A 27,469-nucleotide genomic window follows, 5' to 3' on the forward strand; every position below is an offset into this window, starting at 1 on the left:
AAATTTTCTAGACAATTGGTGCAAGAAAAATGTTATTAAAATTTTATTAAACTGCTCTGATTAAAGAGATAAAGTTGGATTGATAGAAAGTAATTACAGTGTTTATTTTTTTTTTATTTTTTTAAATTTTTTTTTTCAACGTTTATTTATTTTTGGGACAGAGAGAGACAGAGCATGAACGGGGGAGGGGCAGAGAGAGAGGGAGACACAGAATCGGAAACAGGCTCCAGGCTCTGAGCCATCAGCCCAGAGCCTGACGCGGGGCTCGAACTCCCGGACCGCGAGATCGTGACCTGGCTGAAGTCGGACGCTTAACCGACTGCGCCACCCAGGCGCCCCTAATTACAGTGTTTATAAAAAGAAATGCATATAAGTAACAAATAAAATTATTGATTGCAATCTACATGCAGCATTAAAACTGAATAAATTCAGAGTGGCATCCTTCCTTTTCCGTGAATAGCACAACCCTAAATTTTGGCCCCAAATTAACAAAATGAATGCATTAATTCCTTACCACTCTGTAAACACCGCCACGTTTGCATAGACTCAAAAGTATTAAGTAAAATAATACATGTAAAACACCTGATGAAAAGTTCTCAGTAAAAGAACAGTAGATGTCTTCCCTTTCTTGTCTCCATCCATCTGACTTGTGCAAGAACATCCCTTATTTAAGACAATCTTAGCATGTAAGGAATGTCTGCTTTCTCCCTTATGCTAAGTGGATCTCCTTTGACACTGAAGCAATCACCCAGTTAATTTAGGCAAAGAAATCCACTCTGTCCTCCCACTTGCTGTAACAATGTGCCCATCTATATAATTTGAAAATTGATCTACTTTTCTATGGCGGATAACAACAACAACAGAACATAAACACATTTTTATTTCTCAGTTTTTCATTTCATTTGATACTTGGAGACCTGAGCATTCAGAAATACAGTGTAAAAGTAGATTCAAAAGAAAAACCAATCAATAAATGGAGTGGTTTTGTAATTGTTTTGTGACTTCTATTACAACAGCATTTTATAAACAACAATATAAGGAAAATAGGAAAGATAAATCATCATCTTGGTTTTTGAGAGTTTGATTAGTGGAGTTTTAAGTGATAACATTAATTCTTCTTTATCAAATACACAAATTTATAATCTAATTTTAAAACACACTAATTTTGGGTGTGTCTGGGTGGCTCAGTCGTTTAAGTGTCCAACTTTGGCACAGGTCATGATCTCACGGTTTGTGGGTTTGAGTCTGGCATCGGCCTCTGTGCTGACAGCTCTGAGCCTGGACCCTGTTTAGGATTCTGCGTCTCCCTCTCTCTCTGCCTCTCCCCTGCTCAGCTCTGTTTTTCTCTCTCTCTCAAAAATAAATTTAAAAATGCTAAAAAATTAAAATAAAACATTAATTTTCCCTCATTTTACTCTGTATACTGTAGACAGATGTATTTTTAGGTTTTCAGTATTACCTTGCTTGCTATTCAATTAAAAATTTGTTAAAACTCTGTTTCCTCTCCCATGTTTATTTTCGGATGTGACAGGAAAAACAGATGAGTTTCCAAACTGAAACATGAATAAACGTTTGTTAATGTTCAGTCAATGCCTTTCGCATCTCATTTCCTGATTGAAAAAATAAGATTTTTACATCTGAAATGAAATGAAAAAGCATGATGCTTCCTTCAAGTCTTTGACACAATAGAGAAAATCCCAAGTAATCACTTAAAAAATTCCCCTATCTAGTTCCATCCCCAAATGTATTTAATGCAACTATCTACTTGAAACACAAGAGTTTCCACCTATGTCTTTTGGGTACAGTGTGTATATATGTGTATATATTAAGTACATACTAAGAACCCCTTGCTGTTCATATCATTACTCCTTATAGGTAAGGACATAATGTACCATACTAAATACAGGCTTCTAATTAAAGAAGACACACAGGTTGATCATTACTACTTACACCCATGGTGTTCAAGTAGCTTAGAAAATATTTACAACCTAACGTGTCATGTTTACTTTCTTCTACGTTACATGTGACAAGCAAACTAGAAAAGTTAGAACTCCCCAAATCTAGAATTTTAGAGTTTATTTCTAAACTAAAAGATTAATTTCAGAAATTAATTTCTTTAAAATGTATATTGGCTTTATAATGTAAAATTAAAGACTATTCTAGGTAAAATACATTAGAAAAATGTCCATGAATTGATAATTTTACATATTTGCCCTTTGGGGAAAAAAAAACAGAATCACTTGAGGATATCACTATGGTGGTTGTGATTCATCTGATGTTGTATACTCAGTGTTTAGCTTATAGTTTATTTTAAAATATATTTATAGAATGAATGGCTGAAATGCATTATAGGCAGGATATATGGCAACAGTGACTTTTTCCCCAGAGCCTTAGAAATAGTTAAATAAATTTCCCTGCAGAACATGTGGTTATTAAGTAAACATATATTGGAATAGACCAAAAATATAGAAAATCATCTTTAAAAATAATCAGAATGGCTCCCAGGCTCACACTTGTCTGTACTCTGATTCATAATAAGAGTCATCTCGGACTTTGGCACTTTTGAAATTTTTCCAAGTGAACACGTATAATAGGTTCTGTGCCATGATTTCCAACTTTTACATATCCACTGACTATTCTGAAGTATCACACAGTGACTGCTTGCCAGGTAACAATTCATATTACCAAATTTTCTAGACATACTACCAATGTGTATACAGTTAACCATTTAATACAGTGGATTTTCCCTTTATTTTGGGGAGTTTGTTTTAACAATTGTGCTCCTCTGAAGTCTCAAGGCCACTTGCTGGCTGTTGTGGGGAGACTGGGAGGGTCCTGATAAGATGGAAGGAAAAACAGCCCAGGATTCAGCGCTGGCAAAGGGTTTAAGTTAGGGGGGCTTATATCCCAGTTTACACCTCTGTCCCCGTTTCATTATCAAAAGCACCATCTTTCAAAGTGTCCCAGTTTGGACAATAAATTATAAGGTTAAAGCAGACTCTAACTTCTTTGTATCCATATCTATACCTTGGGATCTAGGTGAACTTCATGCTCAGTAACACAGCCAGGTGAATATGTATATGTACAAAGAGGGCAAGAGAAACAGACAGACAGATACTAAGTTCACTTACAAATCTATCACATGGACAGGAGGGTGGGAAAAATTAAAGACACCAATTTCTGAAGAACAACATCTGCCTCCACTTATCTACTCTGCTGCCATAAGAGTAGAATTAAAGCCAGAATAAGAGAGGCACTGGCCTGACTCATTGATTTACCTTGTTCAACTTGTCTATGGAGCTGCACAGAAAAGAGAGAAAGGGAAAGAACAGAACATGTAATTCTTAACACACATTTACCCTATTCTCCACTAAACCAGAATTTTAACCTATTCAGATTATATATATTTTCCTTTTTCTGGGGCAGGGTAGAGGCTGGAAAGAATGTGGTGGCGCAGAAGCTAGTTGGATACGTGTTCAGTTATGGAGGAAAAGAACAAAGCTAAAGAACCGATTTACATGTTGATCATTCTATAAAAACATTTTTTTCTTAATTTTATTATTATTTTTTAAATTTACATCCTAATTAGTTAGCATATCATGCAACAATGATTTCAGTAGATTCCTTGATGCCCATTACCCATTTAGCCCATCCCCCCTCCTACAACCCCTCCAGTAACTCTCTGTTTGTTCTCCATATTTGAATGTCTGTTATGTTTTGTCCCCACCCTGTTTTTATATTATTTTTGTTTCCCTTCCCTTATGTTCATCTGTTTTGTCTCTTAAAGTCCTCATATGAGTGAAGTCATATGATTTTTGTCTTTCTCTGACTAATTTCACTTAGCATAATACCAATTTTTAATCTACTGTGTCTAATTAATATTTTATATTTTAAAAATTATTACTGAAAAACTAGGTAGAATTATGCCATAATTTCTATCCTTTTCTTTTTCTTAATGCTCTGGGAATGGAACCATAGACTCATTCTATTGCTTGAGTATTACACAAATCAAGCATTAAACATGTCTTCAAGTATAATATGTTCTAAAGATATTAACAATTTTTTAAAATATCCCTGCATTAACATACCTAAAGAGAAGCTAGGTCATTCAAAAGGAGAAAAGTAACTCATAGACAACAGAAAAGGGAGGATCAGAAAGGACTATGAGCATGATTACTTGGCCCTCCAAGAAAGACAGTGGCATCCAGTCATCACAGATCGATGACATAGCCATTAAGATCATAAAACTAATGAAAAGTGAGGTCTTCAGAACCCAATTACCTCTCAAGTTTACAAAACTAATGATCAGTCCTGGAATAAGGTGACCACATCAAGATACTTTCACCTGACACACCTTCATCCAAGATTGCAACTTCTTCAAATTTATCATCTCCTAAGATTAGACTGTGGACTTTCTGTCAGGCACTAAACTCTGCCTAAAAGCCTTGAAAGTGAAAAACATGTCTTTCCCCTAGACAAATGTATATAATAACCATTATAGAACCATTACAATGGTGGGGACTGGTTAAGTGACTTAGAGTATGAAAAACCTATGAAGCTATTGAAACTGTGTATCTACTGACATAAAGACATCCACTTTTCCTGTTAAGTAAAAAAAATTATTAAATATATACCTGTATTTCATTATATTATATACACTATATCATATACATATATCTAGATATTTAGAGATATAAATATAAATATATACACATACATATGTATATACAGGAAGCTAGAATATTATACATCAACACTACCAGTACTTATCTCTGAGAGGTAGAGATTGATAACATTAAGTTAATTAAACAAGGACTCCATTAGACTGAGGGGGTCCTAATGCTGTGACGGCCTATGGAGGTAAATCAGAATCTAAGTCTGTAAAAGCCTCAGGGTTACAAAATCAAAACCCTAAGGACAACCAGTCATAAACAGCCAACTAGGCTTTAAGCTATAGCCAATCAATAATTTTTCTTTGCTTTCACTCTTTATACGAGTCCTTGCCCTAGCAAACACTTCTGGTTTGATGCTGCCCAAATTGAGTCAGTTTTCACTTGAATAAACTCTTAAAATATTTAATATGGTTCAGTTGATATTTTCTTAAAGATTTTACTATTTTTTAATGTTTTTATTTATTTTTTAGAGAGACAGACTGCACAGGTGAGGGAGGGGCAGAGAGAGAGGAAGACAGGATCCCAAGCAGGCTCTGCAATCACATCGGACAGCCCAATGCAGGGCTCAAACTCACGAACCTTGAACCCATGACCTGAGCTGAAGTTGAACACTTAAGCGACTGAGTCACTCAAACACTTTATAGGACTTAACACTTTGGAGGGTATTTTGTGAAATCCATGTCAACTTTTTCAACTGGCTTCTATGGTCATTTAGAGATAAAGCTCAGTGTAGATTTATGACCAGGAAAAAATATTGAACGAGCCAACACTAAATTAGATTGTCTCCCTCTAACCTCATCAAAGAATGGAACTGAGAAGTAATCAGGGTAAATTACTTCTGATTTTGATGATAATGATGAGTGCATCACCATGATGCACTGAGTCTCGTGTGTACAGTGACCCTTAAAACAAATTTAGGTGGATACTCTTATCTCCATACTGCAAATAAAGAGACTGAGGCCTAGGAGAGTTAAGACACTTTGCACAAATCACCCTGGTAGTCTAAAGCAGTGAAACTGGGATGTGAATCCAGAATTTTCTGACTTTGGAGTCTGGGCTCTTAACTACTACACTCTAATGCATGTATATTAAGTTGCAACTTTAAATTTACTATCGTAAAGTTCAATTCCTTATTTCAAAACTGTGAAGAGAAAGGAAAACAGATTAAAGACCAGATGTTCCTGTCGGTTTGGTTTAAGGATGCATTAATCCCACAGTACAGTACTTTCCACTTCCAAATCTTTTTCTTACTTTCTTTTTTTTTTTTTTTGAAAATGAAAGACAAGCCATAGGTTTCTATATGGTTAGATTTTTAACATGATTCTTATCAAAATAAAAAGGGTGGGATCTTAAGTATAATCTTTATCCTATATAACTGGGAAAAATGAAGTGTTTTAAATTAAATTAAAAGTGTTTTAATTTCTTTCATTTACACCCTCCCAACCAAACCCCCTCTCTTACCCGCCTTCCTCCCCACAAATTTTGCAGGAAAAGAGAGAAAGGTGATATACATTCATTTCTTGGAACTGAATAGTCACAATGGAGCAAAGGGAAGAGTAGTATTGACAGAAACCACTGAGAATGGAAAGAGACCAATAACTCATGAATAACAAGTCTGCACTAACAGTTTTAATGACTATCCTAATGGTTTAATGGATGGCACTTTAATAGGATTTCTAGTACAATCCTTCTGAAAGCTTGTCTTCAATAAATCTGTCATTAACAAAGAGCTGAATTGCTTCACCACATAACTATAGTTTACTGAATCTGAACATAACAAAATTATGGCAGTTGTCAGCCTGTATTACTAGCCTGGTTTCAAGTATTTTGTTAACTACTGTGGGAGAGATGGCTCCATGCTCAAAATGTAGGCTGCCAGTGAAAGAGGCATATTTATACCAAGGGGATGCGGTAGGCATTAAACGAAATACAACAGAAAGCTCACAATTATCAATTTATGTGTACAAAGACAAAAGTAGAAACAGTCATTGTAATCCAAACACATAGGTGTCTGTGAATATTGCAACTTGAAAGACTCACTGGAGTTCTCTTTGAAATAACATATTGAATGCTTTGGGTGATTAGGTTTTGAATGCCCAGAGCATTTCTACATTTGCCCCATATTTGTTTACATTGTCTTGTTTCCTGTACTGACTTAAAGTTATTTAAAGTCAGGGATTGCCATATTATGTTCTTAAGCGTGCATACTACTTCAATATAAAAGTTGAACTGGCAGCAGTCAGTCTTAGTGGATATTCCTAAATTCCAGCCCTTTGTTCCCTTTTAGTCTGCCCATGTCAGCGGTTTTCAAGTTTGACTTTTTCACACTGGAATATTGCTAGTCTGGAGAGAACGTTGTTATCCTTTCTGTTTTTCTGAATCCTACCTTTCTTTCAAGGTTTAAATTCCATGGTCCTAATCCACTTGTACCTAGAGACCTCTGCCACTTGCTTTTGTATGTACCTACCATCATGTTATCACAGTGTGGACCATCTATTTCACAGTTAGGTTTAAACTTATAACATTTATTCTTTTAAAACTGCTTAAAATCATCATAAACTTTTCATCTGATAATTCCTTAACTCCTCAACTCTATTTTAAATTCCTGAACAAAATACAGTCTACTATATCTTTGTAGTCTATAAATGGCTAGCCCAGTCCAGGTGCAAATAAAATATATAGATGTTATTTTAACAATTTCAGAGTTTTGTCTCATTTCCCAGGAATGTCTTTTGAAATTGGGAAACTCATTTCTTTTATAATTATATTTTCATTCCCTGATTTAGTTGAGTCTTAAAATATATACAAAATTTTAAACCTGATGGCAATAGACTGATGCATTCTTCAGATTATCTTCCTCAATAACGCTGACTGCTGTAAATTCACTGACTTTACTGAAATCTGTATTGATCATCAAGACTACTGAAAATAACCCACTGGCTAAGCCATAGTTTGTTGAGGTTGCACAAACTGAATATAGCCTAGAGTATGTTGGAGGAATAAAAATATCCTTTCCCAGAGCCAATGTTGGAAAAATTTGAATTGGCATACCCTATTTTTGTTTATTTACAAGTAGTATGTTTATGTTTATTTACAAGTAGTATTATGTAATAATGTCTCTCTTTGTTCAAAATTGAAAATATTATCAATAAAGCTATTCAATAAAAGTAAGTGGAATTTTATTCTGGAAAAGAAATATAATTACATTTGAGTTCATTTAAAATACCTTTTGTTTATTAAGAATAATTATTTAAAAAAGAGTAATTATTAGATTATAGCTCTGCTTTATGCAGCATAAGTCTTATTTATTCCAATTTGAGAGTATACTTTCTTAAATTTTATTATTATTATTTTTATTTTAGAGAGAGAGAGAGAGCAGGTGAGTGGGGGAGAGGGGCAAAGGGAGTGAGAGTGAGAGAGAGAGAGAGAGAGAGAGAGAGAGAGAGAGAGAGAATCTCAAGTAGGCTACATGTTCAGCGTGGAGCCTGACATGGGGTTCGATTCCATGACCCTGGGATCCTGACCTGAGCCAAAATCAAGAATCAGATGTTCAAGCAACTGAGCCATCCAGGCACCCCATTCCTTTGATAATTCAACAAGACAGCAAACAAAATAAAAAGAGGACAAACAATATATAAATAGCAATATGGGTAAAGTAACAAATATAAAAAAAATGTTCTAACAGACAAACCTCTTTTATCAATATAAATAGTAAAATACAAATAGGTTACCTTAACCAATGATTCGTAATAAGGGAAGAACAGAGAGAGCGGGAGATCTCTATGATATTTGAGCATCTCATATTTCTTTCTGAATGTACAGACTACATCCAGTTAGAGAATTTTGCGTGATATCATAACACAAAATGCTATGCTTGCTAACTGCTCCCATAGCCTAGAGAAACATTCAGACGTTTGGCCACAGAAACATAATAAAGAACAAATGTTCCTTAATCTTAACTCAAGTAACAGAATATGAGAAAGAAAAATAGAAATTTTCTCTAAAATGAGTCCAAAGTGCTACAAGTTTTAAGGATTTCTTTTTCTGTCTAAGAAACTAATAAATTTAGACTTTGAAGAACAGATTTTAGATAACTGCTAGCACTCTAACTGGATTTCTAAATCACTGAATATACTGGATATTAGAAAGCAAAAAAATCTCAACATGGCGGATGTAACAAGTACAGACCAAAATCCAACTTGCATTATACTGGAGTAAAACTTATAGCTGCATAATATGGGAATGCCAACAAAATCCATTTAGTGCAGCTTTGGCCTAATGTTTACCTAAAAACTGAAGGAACTTTTAGGCTCAGAATTCAAGGGCAAGGATTATGCATTCTTCATCTTTGTACCCCCCCAGAGCCTAGTAAAGTACCTGGTCTAGAGTAAGAACTCACTAAAGAGTTATTGCATGAGATGGACAGAATACAAAGCTGGGAAAGAAGAGACCTCTAAAGAAGTGGACATTCATGTTTTTGGAAAATTTTTTTAGAAGTAGCTGGTAGTTTTATAATTGGCCCTCCATTCTGCTCAGTGATATTTGGAAGAAATGAGCAGCTTTGCCTCACAGAGTTCATTTGTTTATTCTCTAATGAAAATTATAATCCTTTACAATTGGTTGCTGTAAAATGATTACAGATCAAAAACAAAAAGATTATATCCCTTTTCAAGAGCAAATGAGTAGCAAGAGCAGCTGAAATCTTGAGGAAACAAAGATGTTCTTTTCATGCAAATATTTTAATGATAAAACTGCAGCAGGGAGATAAATACTGAAACTACTAGCATTTATGTGTGTGTGTGTGTGTGTGTGTGTGTGAAACTTGCTAGATTTTTAGCTTTGAGGAAAGGTGATTTTTCTTCCCCTTAGAGTTGGCCCTGAGACATGAATACTCCAGATCATTTTTCTTCATAGACTCTGAGCATAGAAAAGTGAGTTCTGCAATCAGCATTCTTCTGCTGCTTCCTTTCAGGCAGGGCAATGAAGGGCTTCCTTATCTGTGCACAGAATCTTTAGCAGGAAGCTTGATCTTCTGCTCTGTCCTAATACACTGTCCCAGGGAGGCCTACCAAGGAAAGTCAAAGGTGGATTCCCCACCTAGAGAACCATTGCCCATCAAGTTGCTGCTTCCCTGTCCTGAGGACTGTCCCCACAGGACCTCTGCTGCAGTACAGTAACATTATAACATATTGAAGCATCTTTATTCATGGGTTGATAAATGGTGTCCATCTCGATATGATGTTATGCTTGGGAAGAGGGAGATACAAAGAGCAAACCAGTTTCCTGCTTCATTTTTGAATGTTATTCGTCCATTTATTTGAGAAATATTTAGCTTGCTAGTCACAAGGATATCCCAATAAAAATAATCCATTCCTTGCCCTGAAGAAACCTGGATTATTATAGTGGGAGACTCATAAGTAAAATGAAGACTGCAATCCTTTGTAGTATCAGCGACTCAAGTACAGCAAACAGCAAATCAAATCTTCCCCATAGTGACAGGCACTTGTCTCACCTGTAACATTGGCCTTCCATGCTCTAGCTACCCCCAGACTGTGACATAACCAATTTCAAACAATGCCCCAGTATCACTAGTTCCCTCCATCAGTGGTTTAAAAACAATGCAAATAAAAGAAAGGTAAATCTTTGTCAAAATGTAGGAGAAAAAAGCCTAGTGGTCTTCTTGAGTCTTTATAATATGCCCATTTAATATTCATATCTAAAGTATATCCACTGAATTGTACACTTTTAAATGGTGAAATTCATAACCCATTAATTGTATCTTAATAAATGATAAGGAAAAACACATGGAAATATATCAAATACATTTATTTTTTGCCAGGAATCACTATTCCTGTCAATAAATAAAAATTACCTCTATCACAATCATGGATAGCTACCTATTTGGGTTCTCATATAGAAAGCAAAACTTCTTCGATGTTTCAAGTTAACCTAATTTTGACATGGATGACTACAGTTTTGGTTTCAGAAAACCTTCTCCTGTATTTATCAGTTTGTTTTTGTCTAGCAAGTCCACCTAAAAAAACCCATCAGCTTTTGCATAATGTTAGATACAAAAACTGGCTGAATGACTTCAACCACATCGGTCAACTTCCCAGAAAATGTATTTTCTTCAGTGAAACAACAGGGCTGGACTAGATTCAAAGATTTTAGAAATCTTCAAATATAACTCCACAGTGGAAACTTTATGACACAGAATTTAAACCTCTGAAACTTTAGGACAGCTTTTTTTTTTTTTCTTTTGTAAGATAATGGGAGAATCCTTGAGCTGTGACAGGGAGGATCAATACGGAAGGAATAGAAAAGGAACAAAAAAGGAAATCAATGCCCAGTTGCACAGCAACACCCACCAACTCCAATATTTAGGCTGAAAATTTTTATTCTCCTCATGTCTCAGCTGATGACAAGGAGGTCAATTAATTACCATGGGGGGGGGGGGGACAAGACTGAGTTCTCCTACCTTTGCTAATGCAGCACCCTAACTGCTGTTAATACAAAGGGAGGTAGCATTTCACTGTTCATTAACCATTCTAATTATGGTTTCTCAATCACTTCAGCCATGTCTGCACTCCCAAGTTATAGAACACCAATAGAAGAGATTGGAGTTAAGCTTTCAAGGAAGGGGTAGAGGCATCACCACAATGAGAAAACAAAAATGGAAACCTGGCACCAGAACCTCATCTTTATAACATCTACTTTTAACAGTGTTTTATAATAATCAGAGAACCAGAATCCCAGGGCTAGAGAGAGAGAGAGAGAGAGAGAGAGAGAGAGAGAGAGAGAGAGAATCTACAAAGGTTACCTACCTAGTGCAATCACCCATCTGATGCTAAACTTCTGCCTCGTCAATCCAGCTCATTAAATTATATGCCACTTCACATACTGTTCAATTTCACAGAAATAAAAGCTTGAGCTAAAACAAACAAAACAACTACAATGGGCCCTGAAACTAATGGAAGTAAATGTATATAGGCAAAAAGTTTGTATATTCCTGCCAACTTGAAATACGGCAAACTTCTGATTGGGAAGTAATAGCTTCTATCTTTTAAAAACACTTAGCAGCTTTTATATGAAATTAAGTTGTGGAAACTTAAAATAGGACTTTGCATAGATGAAAGAATGCCTTAAAAATCTTAAGGCAAAATGTCACTTTATATCATTTTAATATATTTATGAAGCTTAATGTATTGTAGTGAACAAGTTTTCCCTTCATCATGGGTCTTATCAAAATAAAGTTGGAATCTAGTGATATGCAGAGAGGAAGGCATTTTGCCAGCATGTTTTGCTTCTTTTAATCCCCAATTTAATTTAATTTATTTATTTGAGAGAGAGAGAGAGAGAGAGAGAGAGAGAGAGATCACACACAAGTAGGGGAGAGGGGCAGAGGGGGAGAGGGAGATAGACTTTTAAGCAGGCTCTACACTCAGCATACAGCCCGACAAGGGACTCAATTCCACAACCCTGGGACCATGACCTGAACTGAAACCAAGAGGCAAGACACTCAACCAACTGAGCCACCCAGGAGCCCCAATATTTAATTTTAAACAAGTAGGTAGACTCTGGTCTACAGTTTAAAAGACAAGAATAAGTCAATACCGATTATTCTCTCTGAGAGTTAAGACTGAGTCTTTAGACCTTTCAATCCTTCCAACCTCTGCTTCTGCTTTCTCTCCAGCTCATTTTCCTAGGAAATTGGTCAAGATCAGAAAACACATGAAGTCACCTTTTATAAGAAAATTCATTGAGTCAACCTGGTGGATTGAGGATTTCTATTCCAACTAATCACATATGTCTATGTTCAACAAGGTTAGAGTGCAGTGCTAGTTTATTTGTTTTCAGGTATAAACTGTAATCTTTCATCATCTTTAAACTTGCTAAGTAAAAAATAAATAAATAAACAAGAACATGAAGGGGAAGGCTGGTTATAAAAGCTCTTACCCAAAAGAAACCAAGTCCTTTTTTGTTGTTTTAAAGAATGTCCATGATATTGAAAAACAAAAATAAAATATAATTATATCAATCAGAAATTTGAATCAACACATCTTATTTGGAATCAGAAAATACTCATGAATATTACACAACTACCTTAATAGATTATCACATAAAATGTGTTTTATTTTAAGACCATAATGAAAACAATTGTGGAAGGAACCATCACAGGGAACTATTTATAGTGGTCAGAACATGACTCTGACACCAAGCCATGTGAGTTCATATCCCAGTTCTGCCACCTACTAGCTGCATGACCTTTGACCAATTACCTAGCTTCTCTCTTTCGGTTTAGTCCCTTCTTTTATAACATGGGGGTACTAATAGCACCTACTTGGCAGGACTGAATGAGTTAGTATATGTAACATGTTGTGAAGACTGCCTGGCACATATTAAGTGCTAAACACATGTGTTATCATTATTGTCTCTATAAAGCTGATTCTAGACTGTGAAGCACTACAGAAAAGCTAGGCAGTATTACCACCTTTAATTTAATTAATTAAATTAAAACTTAATTTAATTAAGATTTAATACTAAATGTTACATAGTTTAATACTAAAGAAGAAGGTATGAAGGGATATTTTGCAGGCAGGAGTGGAAGAGAGGGATGAGGAAAGGGAACATGGGGTGAAGAGGGGAAGAGAGAGATAAGGGGGAGAGGATAAAGGAGATTGAGGGGATGGAGGAGAGGATGGGGACGAGTGGGGATGGGGGGGAGGAAAGAAGAGATGAGGGGGAGTGGATGAGGGGAGGAGGAGTGAATGAAATCAAGAATCTCCATGAGCCTCTGACTGGAGTTTGGATGAAAGATGAATGCCCACCATTAAGGAAACTTACTTGGTAAGTGAGAAATAACACAGTTCTGATTATACCATATGCCTAAACTTTTTAAAGCCAAATACTCCAAGTGCTGTATCTGTGATGACAGATCCCCAAGGCATTGCTAAACCCACAGGTTCATGTACTGTCTTAATGCTTACAACTGTCCCTTTTATCCTCTTTGTTCTCCCCAACATGGTGGCATGCCCAACAATTACTTTTCATGTAGAATGACAAACTATTTAGTCACAGTAGACAAATCATGGCAAATGATATTCCCACTACTTTTATTACATCTAAACACCAAATACATAAACAAGTAAAGACATTCTTATTCTGTTGGTCAGCGATAGGCTCTCCTTGCCCTAATCCCTTTTAGCAGCATTATTAAAATTCTCCCCGAAGCTGTACTCAGAAGTGACATACAAACAGATGCATTCATTTGATCCCTGGGAGTACTTACGGCTTTAGGAGTAGAAACAGGAAATCATTTCCATGATTTGAGAGTACTTTTGAGATCACTTAGTGCAGACCCTTCAGTGTTGGTGTCCCAGCCTTTTAAGAATGTAATCACCTTTCTCACCTCACCTCTGAGCAGCATGACCCAGACATTGCAGTGATAGGCACAGAACACATTGGGGTCCCCTGAACAAGCCATGCCCCTTTTCATCTCCATGCCTTTGTGTGTCAATCTCCCTCACACTGGGGTCTTTTGGTCCTAGCAAACTTTAGTGATTCCAACTCACATGCTCTCTGAGAAGCCTCTCCTAGGTACTGCTCCTTCTTAAACCTCCTCTTCCAACCATCACCCACTATGTCTTAGAAAACTATGGACTTATCCAGGGAAAAACTTACTTCTTGACCCTTTTTTTTTTTTTTTTTTTTTTTTTACTTTCTAGTAAGTGTTCATCAAACAGATGAAGGCATTCCAACTAACTGATTCTCTTATAAATAAGGAAACTGAAATCAGGGGAGTTAAACAGCTTGTTGAGGGGCATTCAGATTCACAGCAAAGACCTGAGGCAGGTTCTACTCTTCAGTGAAAATGAGTCTTACTGGGTACTTAGTGTGGATTTAATATCCATAAATTCCATTACATACAAAATACGAAAAGAACTTTGCAGACATCATAACCACCTTCCATTTTCATTACTGCTCACCTTCTAATTGCTTTCATAGAACCCATTTTTGGAAAAAGGAGAACGGGATGTTATGCAAATAAAACAACTTATGGAAAAAATGTAGTGTTATTAGATAACTAATTGGTAGGTCACGAGTGTAAAGTTCACAATACTGAGGGCCACATGTGTTTCCTGTGTGCCTGTTTTGTACAGAAAGGCAAAGAGGTCAGGTGCCTGAAATATATTCATCTGCATAACAACCTTATGAGTAGATGCTAATATTCTCATCTTAAGTGAGAGAGAACCAAGGCTACAAGAGGTGAACTAGCTGGTTCAGGGTCAAACAGCATAGTGACTAATTGGCAGAGTCCAAATATGAGCCCCGGTTTTCTTGACTTCTGACATTCTCCCCAGCATCTGATACTGTTCCCCTCCACATGGACATCATTCTGGCCCTAAAACCCCAACTTCATTTTAAAATCAAAACAAAACTCAGAAAATGGGCCTTTTTTTTTTTCTCTTGCTATAGTTTCTTTGAAGTTGAAAGCTTGTTTTGGAACTAGAAACACTTCAGGATTAATTGTTTCCTGAGAGGTTTGGGCTCCACATGGGAGCAGGTGGAAAGACAATTTGGACAATGTCCAGTAATGGTCAAGGGCCAATTAGTTATGGTGAACTTGTATGAGAACAGGGATTGAGAAACAAAACAGGAGTTATAGGACATTCCCCCGAGATGAGTATGACTCCCAGAAGAAAAAAAATAAATAAAAGGATCAAGGATAAACCATATGGAGTTTAAGGTTAGTAAGGGAAAAAAATATTTGAGGTTAAAAAAAGATAGTGGGAACAGGAACATTTTAAAAGTTCAAATACAAATAAGTTTCGAAACTTGAGAATTTGCTTGAAGTTTGAGTTCTAACAACTACACAAGTTCAAAAAGATTAAAAGGCTATAAACACATAGACACACCCTGGTTTTGGATGTGTTTCTTCTGAGGGGAGCTGCTGTTTCTTTGTGTCCTACCAGATTTGTTTACAAGGTGCAGAATGGCAGCCAGCTGGGAAGAGACTCTCTGTACTTTTATATCTTACTCGGTGATGCTGGTTCTTAGCTATGATCCAACCCCGGCCCCTCTCCATCTTCTCGGATTGCCAACTGGGAAGCCCATCCTGACTATAAAAACTGTACTGGGAGTTTAATCAGTAGGTACTTTTGAGTTAAATCTGAGGGGTCTGTACTAAAATGTATTCACTTCTGTACTGTCTAAAGATAATAACAGTCTATTTTCTGAGAGAAAAGTTCTGAAAATAAGGCTTCACTGCTGATAAATCAGGTGGGGATGTCAACTGAGAAAAGCAGCTCTTTTTACAGAGAGACGTTCTTTGTTCTATTCACTCCTGTTGTTGGTACTAGCAATTTTGATCACAACAAAGAGCTTCTGTGAACTGTAAATTTAGTTAGAAATCGATCCAGGCACACACTTTGGTTAATTATCTGCTGCATGCCCAGTGGTGGGCTTGCCACCAGGTGGCCAGCAGCACACAAGGAAGGCCTAACACCTGACCAGGAGAAGCTTCTATTCCAATACCAAGAATGATCAGAATAAAAGAAAAGGCAACATAGTAAGTGCCAATTACAGTGCACCAAATTAGCAAATTTTCTTTTTTCTTCCTTTAGTATTGTTTATTTTATTGAATTCAACCAAGTACTACGGATTTGACCAATGAAAGGGATGGGAAGAGGCCAGGTTTTCACTGAGTCTAATACATACATTATTTTTCACATTTTAACATCTCTGAAATTGATGTGCATCTTACAAGTGATGGGCCTGTATTTAATGAAATAATAGCTACTGAGACTACTAAGCACTTTTATCAGGGATTCTGCTAAGCATTTTATATGTATCCATTTATTTTTAATTACATATGAGGTGTTATGATTAGTTCCTTTGCAGACACGAAACAAGTAAAACAGAGGTTCAGTTATTCACATAAGGTCATACAGCTTGATCCAGCAGCCAAACTTAGGCAGCTGGAATCCAGTGCCTATGTCCTTAGCCACTGTGCCACCCTATTCTCACTATTAGCTCAATTGGTCATTGAGGTCAATTGGTCATAGGGCCCTGAATGGCAGGCAGAGGGGTTTGCGCCCAGGCAGTAAAACAGCTGCATACTCAAGGATGTAGGTAACGGCTTCCTCACTCAAGCCCCTGATCCTAGAATATCAGGAGATTGTGGTTTGGAATAGTAAACTTAGCCATTCATCCCCCATGAAGGAAGCTGGTTTACCCAGCCCAGTATAAAAAACGTGGTAGTTTTTAAAAGTAGTAGTTCTTACTACTTTTCATTTTATGAAATCATTTATTTTTCTCATTACATCACGCAAGCTACCATATTTGCTCAAAATTAAAAAAAAACAAACTATTATCTCATGTGGCTCATGTATCAATATTTAAAAATTAAGGCTTTTGCTTGGTCTATTCCACTCTTCAACTTTGCCTAAGAGATGAAAATAAGGGGGCTCCTGGGTGGTTCAGTCGGTTAAGTGTTCAACTCTTGATTTCGGCTCAGGTCATGATCTCACGGTTCATGCATGGGTTCAAGCCCTGCATCGGGCTCTGTGCTGACAGTGCGGAACTTGCTTGGGATTTGGACTCTCTCTCTCTGCCCCTACCCCACTTTCCCTCTTTCTCAAAATAAAAAAATGAACTAAAAAAAATAAGAAAGAGAGAGAGAGAGAAAGAGATGAAAACAGATCTCTGTCATCTACTACTTTCTTCCTTCAGAAAAGTAAGTCGGAGGAGCCACTTCGAAAAAATTCAATACCTTCAAAGCTGGAAAAAAAAATCATCTGTGTGTGTCTGGTTTCTTATTTGTATCTGTGTAATGCTCTAATGCATGTCCATCCTTATGAGTTTACAGATAAATTATAAACTAATTGAAAGCAGAACTGACAAGTGGTTTTACATTATGAATGCTTGGAGATTTATGAAACATTTAGTAATGAATGCTTTAGGCCGACAGACGCACTCTGGCACACATGGCCAAATATACCAAGAGCCTATTCCTTGGGAAAATAGAAATATTTTCTTTTATGGCTATTGCTTTGATGACAGTTTTGTCCTTTTACAAAGAAATGTAATATTTACCTCTGGGAATGAAGAAACTATCTATGGAGAAAATAAATGTCATAGGAAGCATGTCGGGAAAACCACTGGGTTTTCCCAGGGATAGTCATGCAGCACAAATTGGTAACCATGATATTTTCATAGAAATTTTTAGTATAAATACTGATCTAGTTGGGGACTTAGGTTTCTGGGCTCTATAAATCAGGCCATAGTAAGAAGAAAACAGCAAAATATTTAGGTCTCTAGAGCAGATAGGTTGAGGCACAGCGTCCTTTTAACAATAAGAAGGAATAAATTTGGGACACCTGGATGGCCTACTAGTTAAGCACTCATCTCTCAGTTTTGGCTCAGGTCGTGATCTCATAGTTCCTAAGTTCGAGCCCCACATTGGGCTCTGTGCTGACAGTAGGGGGTCTGCTTGGGATTCTCTCTCTCTATCCCTCCCTGAGTCACAATTTTGCTCTCTCTCAAAGTAAATAAATAAACTTTAAAAAGAAAAAAGAAGGAATAAATTTGTGATCTGGTTCAGCCACGTTCTAGGCATGTCACTCCTTTCTCAACTTTGTTCTTTATCCCTGAGATGAAAGGGTTCAACTACAGAGGTTCAGCTCTAAGCACGTAAAAATATGATATAAGCAGCATTTTTAGATATCTCTATATGTCTTGGCAGTGTCTTGATATATTTCCTTATTCATGAAGGAAATATTCTATCTTTTTCTGTTACCTGTCCCACTAGAGTATTGTGAAAAATTTAGCCTTCTAGGCAAAGGTGCCACATACATGCTGTTACTAAAACAGAAAGACAGGACACCAATATCTGGAATGTTTCAGATAAGAGGCTCATTATCATCTGCATAGACAGGAAATGTGAGAGTGTTGCCATTAGTACAGGAAGAAAACCTCAGCCCATCTGGATGCTAAATGACGGAGGACACTTGAGTGCTGAGATAAAAGATAATACACATCCACAGATGGTAGCAAAGACACTGGTACTGGGTCTTATGGTGAGAACAGAAGAGGTCAAAGGTAGGCCTTCTGAGCAGCACAGTTTCTCACTCTGCTCTGATCCAACAAAAAGACTGCTCTTCAGAGTAGTTTTAATATCTATGTTTAAGATAACATTACTGAGAGAGATAGTTATCACTCATTTGAGGCTAGATGGCAGATAACTACTTACATCTATTTGTAAGTCAGCTGTTAGGAAGTTGGAAGAAACTGTGCAGTTGTAACTATATTTAAAAAGAGGTTATTATCTCAACCCATGTATGAAGTCTATAATGTACCTGAAGTACAGTATGGATATTGGGATTATTTCTATGGGGAACTGCAACTTGAAGACCAAATTGGGAGATGATTTCACATCTTCTCTGACTTTGTAGCTTTTCTTGCTAGTGACCACTGGGATGCCTTTGTGTTGAGGTCTTGACTAGTGGGGATGGGGTGAATATATCCACTCAACAGTGAACCAACTCTCTTTTTTTAAGTTTATTTATTTATTTTAAGAGAGTGACAGAGACAGAGACAGGAAGGAAAAGAGAAAGAGGGAGAGAGAGAATCCCAAGCAGGCTCTGCTGTCAGCACAGGGCCTGATGCCGGGCCCAACCACAAACCACGTGATCATGACCCAAGCTGAAGTCAGACACTTAACAAACTGAGACACCCAGCTTCCCCAAACATCTCCATTTCTAACAATGATATTTGCATGCTTAAATAATTTGAACATGTAAGAATTGATATACAGTCCTCTAATTATTCTTCCTGTCTCCATTTTCTTTTTTTTCCATTATGTACATGGATGACAGATTAATTTCCTAAGAAACCACCACGTAAGTGTGCTCTGTATTTTCATCATACTTTGAAGAACTTTGGGCAGAGGACTGATTATATTTTATTATAATTTTGCACTGACAGGCCTGTTCAATGAGTAAGTACAGTACTTGATGGTAGGTATGATAGGAGCTTAACACTATTAATTTATAAATAAATACAAACAATTACTTCACTATAAAATCTTTCACTGGCTATGTAAAATTAGTGCAACCTTTCAGCTACCATTATTGAGCCCCTTATTTTACACACACACACACACACACACACACACCCTACAAGTATGTCTTGAAATTCATACAAATATGCATACATATTCTCTAATTCTCATAGTAACACATTTTACACATGAGAAACTCATAGGGTTATATTATTATGCAAGGTTACAGCCATACCAAGTGTTCAAATCAGAATACAAATTTGTCTGAGTCCAAAGTCCATATTCTTTCCACCATCAATCCACCCCAGCCTTGCCAATGGTGTCTGGCAATGAAAGCTCATTACAATTCTTGGCCCTGTTCATTGCCTGACTTCATTTCACCCAACTCCCCACCAGAAACAATTTGATCCATCATAACACGTGTACTTAGTGCTTCCCCCACCTCCAAATATACTTATACAAACTTATCACCAGGATGCCTTGTTAAAATGCAGATTCTGATTCAGTATGTTTCGGATACTGCCTAAAAATCTGCATTTCTAATAAGCTCCCAGGGATGCTAATGTTGCTATTCTGTAGTCCACACTTTGAATGTAAAAGTCCAGAGCATCCTTGAAAGTGCCTTTGATCCTTCCTACCACAAAATACTCTTCACTCTTTTTCTTCTTAGCTCCACTACTGGTACCACCTTTTCTTCAATACCTTGCCCAGTTTCTCATCTCACTCTGATCTTTACTAAATCCCAAAAGCATTCCATTAGTATTTCGAATTAGCAACTTGGTATTCTTTTTATTATTTTTGCATGTATACATTAATTTTGCTGCTAGACTTCCTGGAAGTAAAGGTTTCTTATAAATTCTACATTCCTCCCAGAATTTAGCATAGTGCTTTCCTGTGGTAGAATGGTGGATAATTACTGGTTCCTCCTCCAAGCTCACAAGCCCCTTTCCATAGTAACTTCTTTTTTTTGAACTGAAGGAAGAAGCAAGATCTAAATAGGTGCACTGCTAGCAGCTATGTCCTCATGTTTGTCTCCACAACAAAATGAGTCAATTGGAGTTCAGAGTTTGTTCTCTTACATTTGGAATTTTACTGGAAAGAAAATTGTTGCCTCTTTAGGGGGACTCTCTGTTAATGAAAATATGATCAAAGGCCACATTTTCTATACATGGGTGGGAGAAACAAAAGAAGTTGGCACATGCAATGGGAAGAATGCAGTCAGTCCAGATAAAAGTACAAAAATAAAAATTTCAAAGAGGATGTCGGGTGATCTCCAAAATACCTTAGTTAGAGACAACAGTGTTTGAAGCATAGCTACATTATTAGCATTTGGCTCTATAATAGACAATTTCTAAAAAATAAATTCATAATAAGTAGATAATTTATAATAAATAAAGCTAAGTCTTCTTTTCCCCCCTTAAGCAGACTGTAGGAGCTGTAGTGACTTACAATGAGTCTACTACAAATAGGATTTATGTCTATGATATTGATAATGGTAATGTCGACTGTGATGCCTGTCAAATGAATCTTATACATTGGTTTATTTGCCATTTCAGGGGATGGTGAAATGAAGGCTGGAGGATGATGCTCTGTCATATATTATCCTAAACCAATAATGTTTCTTAAATTGAAGTCTTCAGAGCACCTGCATCAAAGTCCCCTGAAGTGCTCTTTTAAAATGGACATTCCCTGGGAGAAAATATTTGCAAATTATATATCTAATAAGGAGTCACTATCCAAAGTGTACAAAGAACTCATACAACTAAGTATCAAAAAACAAACAGGGGCGCCTGGGTGGCTCAGATGGTAAAGCGTGCAACTTCAGCTCAGGTCATTGCATGTATATGCACTGGGTTATTATTCAGTCATAAAGAAAGAAGGAAATTCTGCCATTTGTGACAACATGGATGGAACTTGAGGGCAATATACTACATGAAATAAGCCAGACAGACAAGGATAAGCACTGTATGATCTCACTTATATGTGGAATCTTAAAAAAACAAATTTATAGAAATAGAGAACAGGTGGGAGATAGGGGAAAATGTTAAAGGTGGTTAAAAGCTACAAATTTCTAGTTATAAATAGGTCCCAGAGGTGTAATATACAACATGATGACTATAGTTAACAATATTTTATATTTGAAAGTTGCTAAAAGGTAGATCTTAAAAGTTCCTATAAGAAAAATGTAAGGTGATAGATGTTAACTCAACTAATTATGGTAATCATATTGTAATACATACATATATCAAATCATTATGTTGTATACTACAAATTAGTACAATGTTATATGTCAATCACAACTCAATGAAACTTAAAAAAAAATAAAACAGACATTCCTGGTTATCATGGCTGACCTACTAAACCAGCATTTCTGGTGCTGGGACCAAGAATATGAATTTTAATTAGACTTCCAAAATGTTCACAGTCATTAGCTAAGACTTTGTCTGGTAAGATCTATACATACTATTCTGTATCAGTCTAAAGATTCACCAGCTAATGTGATGGCTTTGAGAGTGATACCAACTTTCAGGAGAACTTTATTCCCTGCATTCTATATGCCATCCTCAAATCATGGCTACTTAAGTTCAAGTAAAACTTTACAGTCTCATATCAGAAAGTGAAAACTGTAAGTATTTATAATTATTTTTAATATACAGTGCTCTTGCTACTAATTTCTCAGGTCCCTTCCTCCAGCTATCATTAAATCCAATGTCTGAGCCCAATTTTCTTTATAATAAAGGAAGTCTCTCACATGATATAAAAACACTGGGCCATAATCTAAACCTACTTCCTCCTATTCTGACCTCAGAATAAGTACAAACAGCTTCCATGTCTTCAACCTCTGTTTCAGTGTTAGAGTCAGAGTAGCAAATTTTGTTTCATGCCTCTTGAGAAGTCTGAGTAATCATTAATTCATAGTGATTGTGCCAAAATAATTAGATGTTTGAAGGTAATGTGCCTTGTCTTTCTTTCATGTTCTTTACTATAAGCTGGTAAAAAAAATCTATTCAAATTTGTATGAAAGATAACAAGTAAAATAATTTTTTTTTCCATAATGTTGCTCTGTGGCCTAAAATATTACATAGAGGTCTTTATCCTATTATCACAGATGAATACAACACTTAACTATCTCCTTCATGGCTGTTAAGGCACAGTAGAGTCAATTCATGCCCAGGGAGCTTTAATCATAGACCATCGTCATGATAAATGGTGAAAAGTCAGTGTGGGCTATCATGTCAACGGCTACTAGGGGAGTTTTTAATGGGAACATTGGCAGCATGCAGTTCATAACTACTTTCAAGGAGCACTTCTGATCCAATGGCTCAATGAGTATTATTATAGTATCTTTACATGTAGTATTTCTAGAGAAATTCCACTTTAAAGGAGGCTGGTTACTGTAGACCATGGATACAACTGAGATTGTTTGAGTGATGCAAATATTGCTAGTGGTTTAAAGCTGGAGGACCATGGGACTACTGACACATTTTATTGAGTCAGCATAGTAATTTAAAATAATCAAAAACTAAAGATTTGAAGACTTCAGAAAGTCCATGCAAATATCCAGATTACCACAGATCCCACTGCTCCACATTCTCTTACATGGAGCTTCTTCATGTAGTTAATATCCATGTAGTCACTAGAGCTTGGGGCCCCTCTTAGAAGTTCTCACTGAAAGGACAGAATCTTAGGACTGGTAGGGACTGAGAGCTCGTCTAGTCCAACAGCTGCATTTAAAGTTGATACAATAAGCACTTGTGATGAGCTCCGGGTATGGTAGGTAAGTGATGAATCACTAAATTCTACACCTAAACCTAACAGTAAATTGTATGTTAGCTAAATGGAATTTAAATAAAATATTGAGAAAGAAAAGAGTTGATACAACAGAAACCAAGAGAGATAACAGGGATGTGTTTTAAGATTCCCATTGGGTAAATCAGTAGAAACTCTTCATGGTGGTATTTGGACTGCTCAGGCACCCAACAATCTGTTGTTATTTGGCACAATAAGGCTTGAGTTGTACTTTTTAATCTTATGCTAAGTCAAACTTGGCCTAAAAGAATAATGATGGTTCAGTTATCAATTCATGAGTTGGTTTCAGTATGAGTCCCTGTTGCTGGGGAATATCAGAAAATTCAATTTTAAAACTTTCTGCTTGATAAATACCACAATATCCAAATACACACAAATATACAAAGACTTTTCATTCACTTTCATCAAGCATTCACACAGAATCTATAAGGATTCTGAAATTTTAAGATACTATTCAGTTCACCATTGTTTCAAAAATAGGCAATATTCCAGGAACATATGGCTATCTTAATATTAACTCTAGCATTATTTTAAGGCTGAAGGGTAAAATCATGTACACACACATGGACATGGACATGAACATGGACATAATTAAAGGGTTTTCAGGCCATGGAAAACTAAGTGTATGGAAAAATATCAACTTACTCCCTGTCATCATGCTTTTTCAGGGAGGCCTCTGGCCATGAATCAATATATTTGGCACCTATCTGATATACGAGGAAGCTTATCAATACAATATAGTATATGAACTTAAAACCAGAAAAGAAAAATCAACCTCATTAACACCGAATATAAACACCTTTTAAAAGGGCAACTACTATATTGATTGTACAGACACTTTTCAGTCGCCTATTTGTTATCAACTTTTATATCCTATTTGGAGTCATATTTAAAAGAAAAAGCACTGATGAAGTTATTTTTTTAAGAATATGGTCAAAAAGAAGAGGGGGGCAATTCTTGAAATTACTGTCAAGTATAAACACACTGAAATACCTCATATTCCTGGGAAAACTTCAAGTTGTCATTTGCTTTCAACCTTTCAATGTGATCTGCAAGTTCCAAGATAGGAATTGGAGGATGGCTAGCCATACCTATTAAAAGGAAAGAAGAAACACATTTGAAAACAAATGAAAACGATGCTAACTATTCCAAAATATAGAGAATACTATAGTTAGAAATGGCCTGAAGACATGTGAGTAGTAAAGATGTTTAATGTGAGGAAGCAGGCAGATAGTTTGGTTACTCAAAGCAGGACATGCTCTGGAAGGATGAATTTTGTAGCCAAATGAAAAGTCACCAAGCATGATCCCCAAACTAACACTCCTAGTGTAAAAGAAAGCGTTATTGTGCTATGAATTAATGCAGTTAGCTAGTGGAGAAAACTGACAGTCAGGCTTGATGTCAACTTCTGCTTTGAGTAATGACTGTTATGTCATTTCAAACTCCTTCTCCTGCACTGTATGAAATGGAAATCGTGTGGAATTAAATGGTGTAAAGTGAACTAAGAAAACAGACACTGAGAAAGGCCTAAAAGGGAAAGAGTAGTAGCTTGATAGGAAACATAAAGTGACTTATGCATAATCAAGGAAAACTAACTTGAAGAATGAAGGTTACCAGGGTAACCGGAATCATCTGAACCTGCAAAGGAAATGATGATGTAAATAAAATAAAATAGAACGGATTTGTTAAAAAAAATGAAATGGATAGTCTGATATACTTTTGTAAAGGACTGATAAAAACACTACATGTTTTTACAGGATTCACTATACATTGTGACTTGATTAAGATCGCTTTAATAGTTCACATACCTGAAGGTGATTGACATTCACATGCAAACATGGGCACAAAGAATGGCATGCACCACAGTTCATAGACGATATTCACTGATGACAAAATCAGACACCAAACTGAGTTTCAAAAATGTTTCCACTAGTAGCAGATTGTAGAGGTTGGGGCCGTGGCCTTCACCTGGACATTTATAAATGGCCACACACTAACAGCTTTATGGTATTTGCCCCAGGTCCCCAAGTTTCAACTCCCAGCAAACCTACAATCTACTTCAGGTGTAAACATCTTTGTCCATGAATGGGAAATGAATGCAAGAGAGTGAGCAAATGGTCAAAGGACAAGGAGTGAAAGAGGATGGAAAAAGAAAGAAAGCAGTGACAGGGGCGGCACGTCTTAGTTCCGTCTGCCAGCTGAAGTGAGATTAGTTTCACAGATTCCGTTAAAAATAATCTATCACTAATTTGGTGATTCCTGGGTCTTTCCAATGTTTTCTCGCTTTTCATGTGATTTACATTTTATTTCTTTGTGATGAATTTTTTATAAGTACCATGAGAGAGCATCGCTGACTCATGTCTTATGGATACAAATTCCAGCTGGCTAGAAAAACTTGAACTAGCATGCCCCCAGGGAAGCCTCTGAAACTGAAAAGGAATGGGGGAGGAGCTCAAACTGGAGGCCATGTTGACATTCTGCTGTCCTGAGACTCTCTGGAAGGTGTTAGGCTATGGAATGGTGACCATTAAGTCAACATGACATGTGATTACTTTATGGGCAGTTTAGGAATTGTGCCATTACTGAAAGCCACCCAGTAAGTTCCTGTATCTCAAATGCCAAATTATCAATACTTCTGGTAAGTAAAAAACTATTTTGCTTCTTCTAGACAATTTCATCATTTTTGCACAGTGCTATGATAGGTGGTGTTTTAGCATTTATGGCTTCCAGTCAACTAAAATCTTGGTGGAAGATCCAATAAAAATGAGTTGGCTTAGAAGTAGAAATTCTTTGTTGCTGATATAATTGTGTATTTGGATCAAAATGTTGGAGGCCATTTCTGGAACTTTTCCAAATAGATGGTAGAATTGAACTAATTTACATTTTGTAGAGGGAGGAGATGCGTGACAGTGGTCTAATAATTAAAGTGATCTTATCCAGATGAGGCACCCCCAATGACAAGAATGGAAATGCAAAGGCACAAGAGACTCTAGGCTTATCTGGAAATGGAAATGGAATGATGTGGACATCCATTACAGTGCTTCAACAGAGAAAATAAAGAGACAAAGATGTTTAGACCTTTTCGAGCGAATCGTGGGAGAGAGTTATTATCATATATGGATTGAGTGGTGGTTTGGCTAGAGAGGGAGGACACAGAGCCAATCAGGGAGGCGTAGGGGACTGAATTACTGCTCAAAGCTGCAAAAAGTAAAGCCAGTTGGAGATGGGAAAAGTATTAGTATAACAGCAGTAGAAGACCATAATAATCAACCAAAGATGTGATCAACATATTTACTTTGGAAGCTGGTTATACAGAAATGCAAGTAAGCCTGTACTGACTCATCACCTTCTAAATCAGGACGTATATATAATATACAGATACCTTAGCATTCAAGAACTATCATTTAAGACACATAAGTATGTATTATGTTGCACCAAAATTCTTGACAAGTAAAAACGCCAGAATGGATGTTTCACAGGAAGGGGAGGAGAACGTGTAGGACTCTGATGGTATAGGAGAAGACATCCTAGACTAGAATATGGGTAGGAGTTCTCTTTCTGGTTTTGCCATCTCCTAATAGGGACAAATCACTCATTATCAAGAACCTCATTTTTTTTTATCTGTAAAATAAAACCGCAGAGCTAGGTAAATTCTGGAGTCACTTCCTTCTTTATAACTACCACTTGTACCTCATGTAGATAGGATTTCTAAACATATGGAACAGAGAAGTGTCTCTTCTACACAGTTCACAGGCAAAGGTTCTAAAAGTTCTTGTAACTTCTCTTTGAGATCTAAGGAACATTTACTTCTACAAAACAGAAAATGCATGCAATTGAATTGTCTACTTTTTGAATTATTTAAATTCAATACCATTTTCTTTAGCTAACCAAAAAGTATGATGCTATGTCATGTATTTGAAACAAA

At 36.5% G+C, this 27,469-nt stretch overlaps 1 protein-coding gene across 1 annotated transcript in view; it reads right to left on the reverse strand.

The window, feature by feature from the left end:
* PTPRD (protein tyrosine phosphatase receptor type D) overlaps positions 1 to 27,469 on the reverse strand; it is a 318,572-nt gene that overhangs the window by 84,745 nt on the left and 206,358 nt on the right. Inside the window, exons 25-26 of the mRNA XM_047096382.1 lie at positions 25,141 to 25,182; positions 24,538 to 24,635 (exon numbers count right to left, since the gene is read on the reverse strand). Of these exons, the coding sequence (XP_046952338.1) occupies positions 24,538 to 24,635; positions 25,141 to 25,182 (140 nt within the window). The remainder of the gene's footprint in view (positions 1 to 24,537; positions 24,636 to 25,140; positions 25,183 to 27,469) is intronic.

Source organism: Lynx rufus, unplaced genomic scaffold (genome assembly GCF_022079265.1).
Source record: "Lynx rufus isolate CCGP_SWC_20201006 ecotype Redwood Valley unplaced genomic scaffold, mLynRuf1.p SCAF_10, whole genome shotgun sequence".
In the NCBI taxonomy this organism is placed as follows: Eukaryota; Metazoa; Chordata; class Mammalia; order Carnivora; family Felidae; genus Lynx; species Lynx rufus.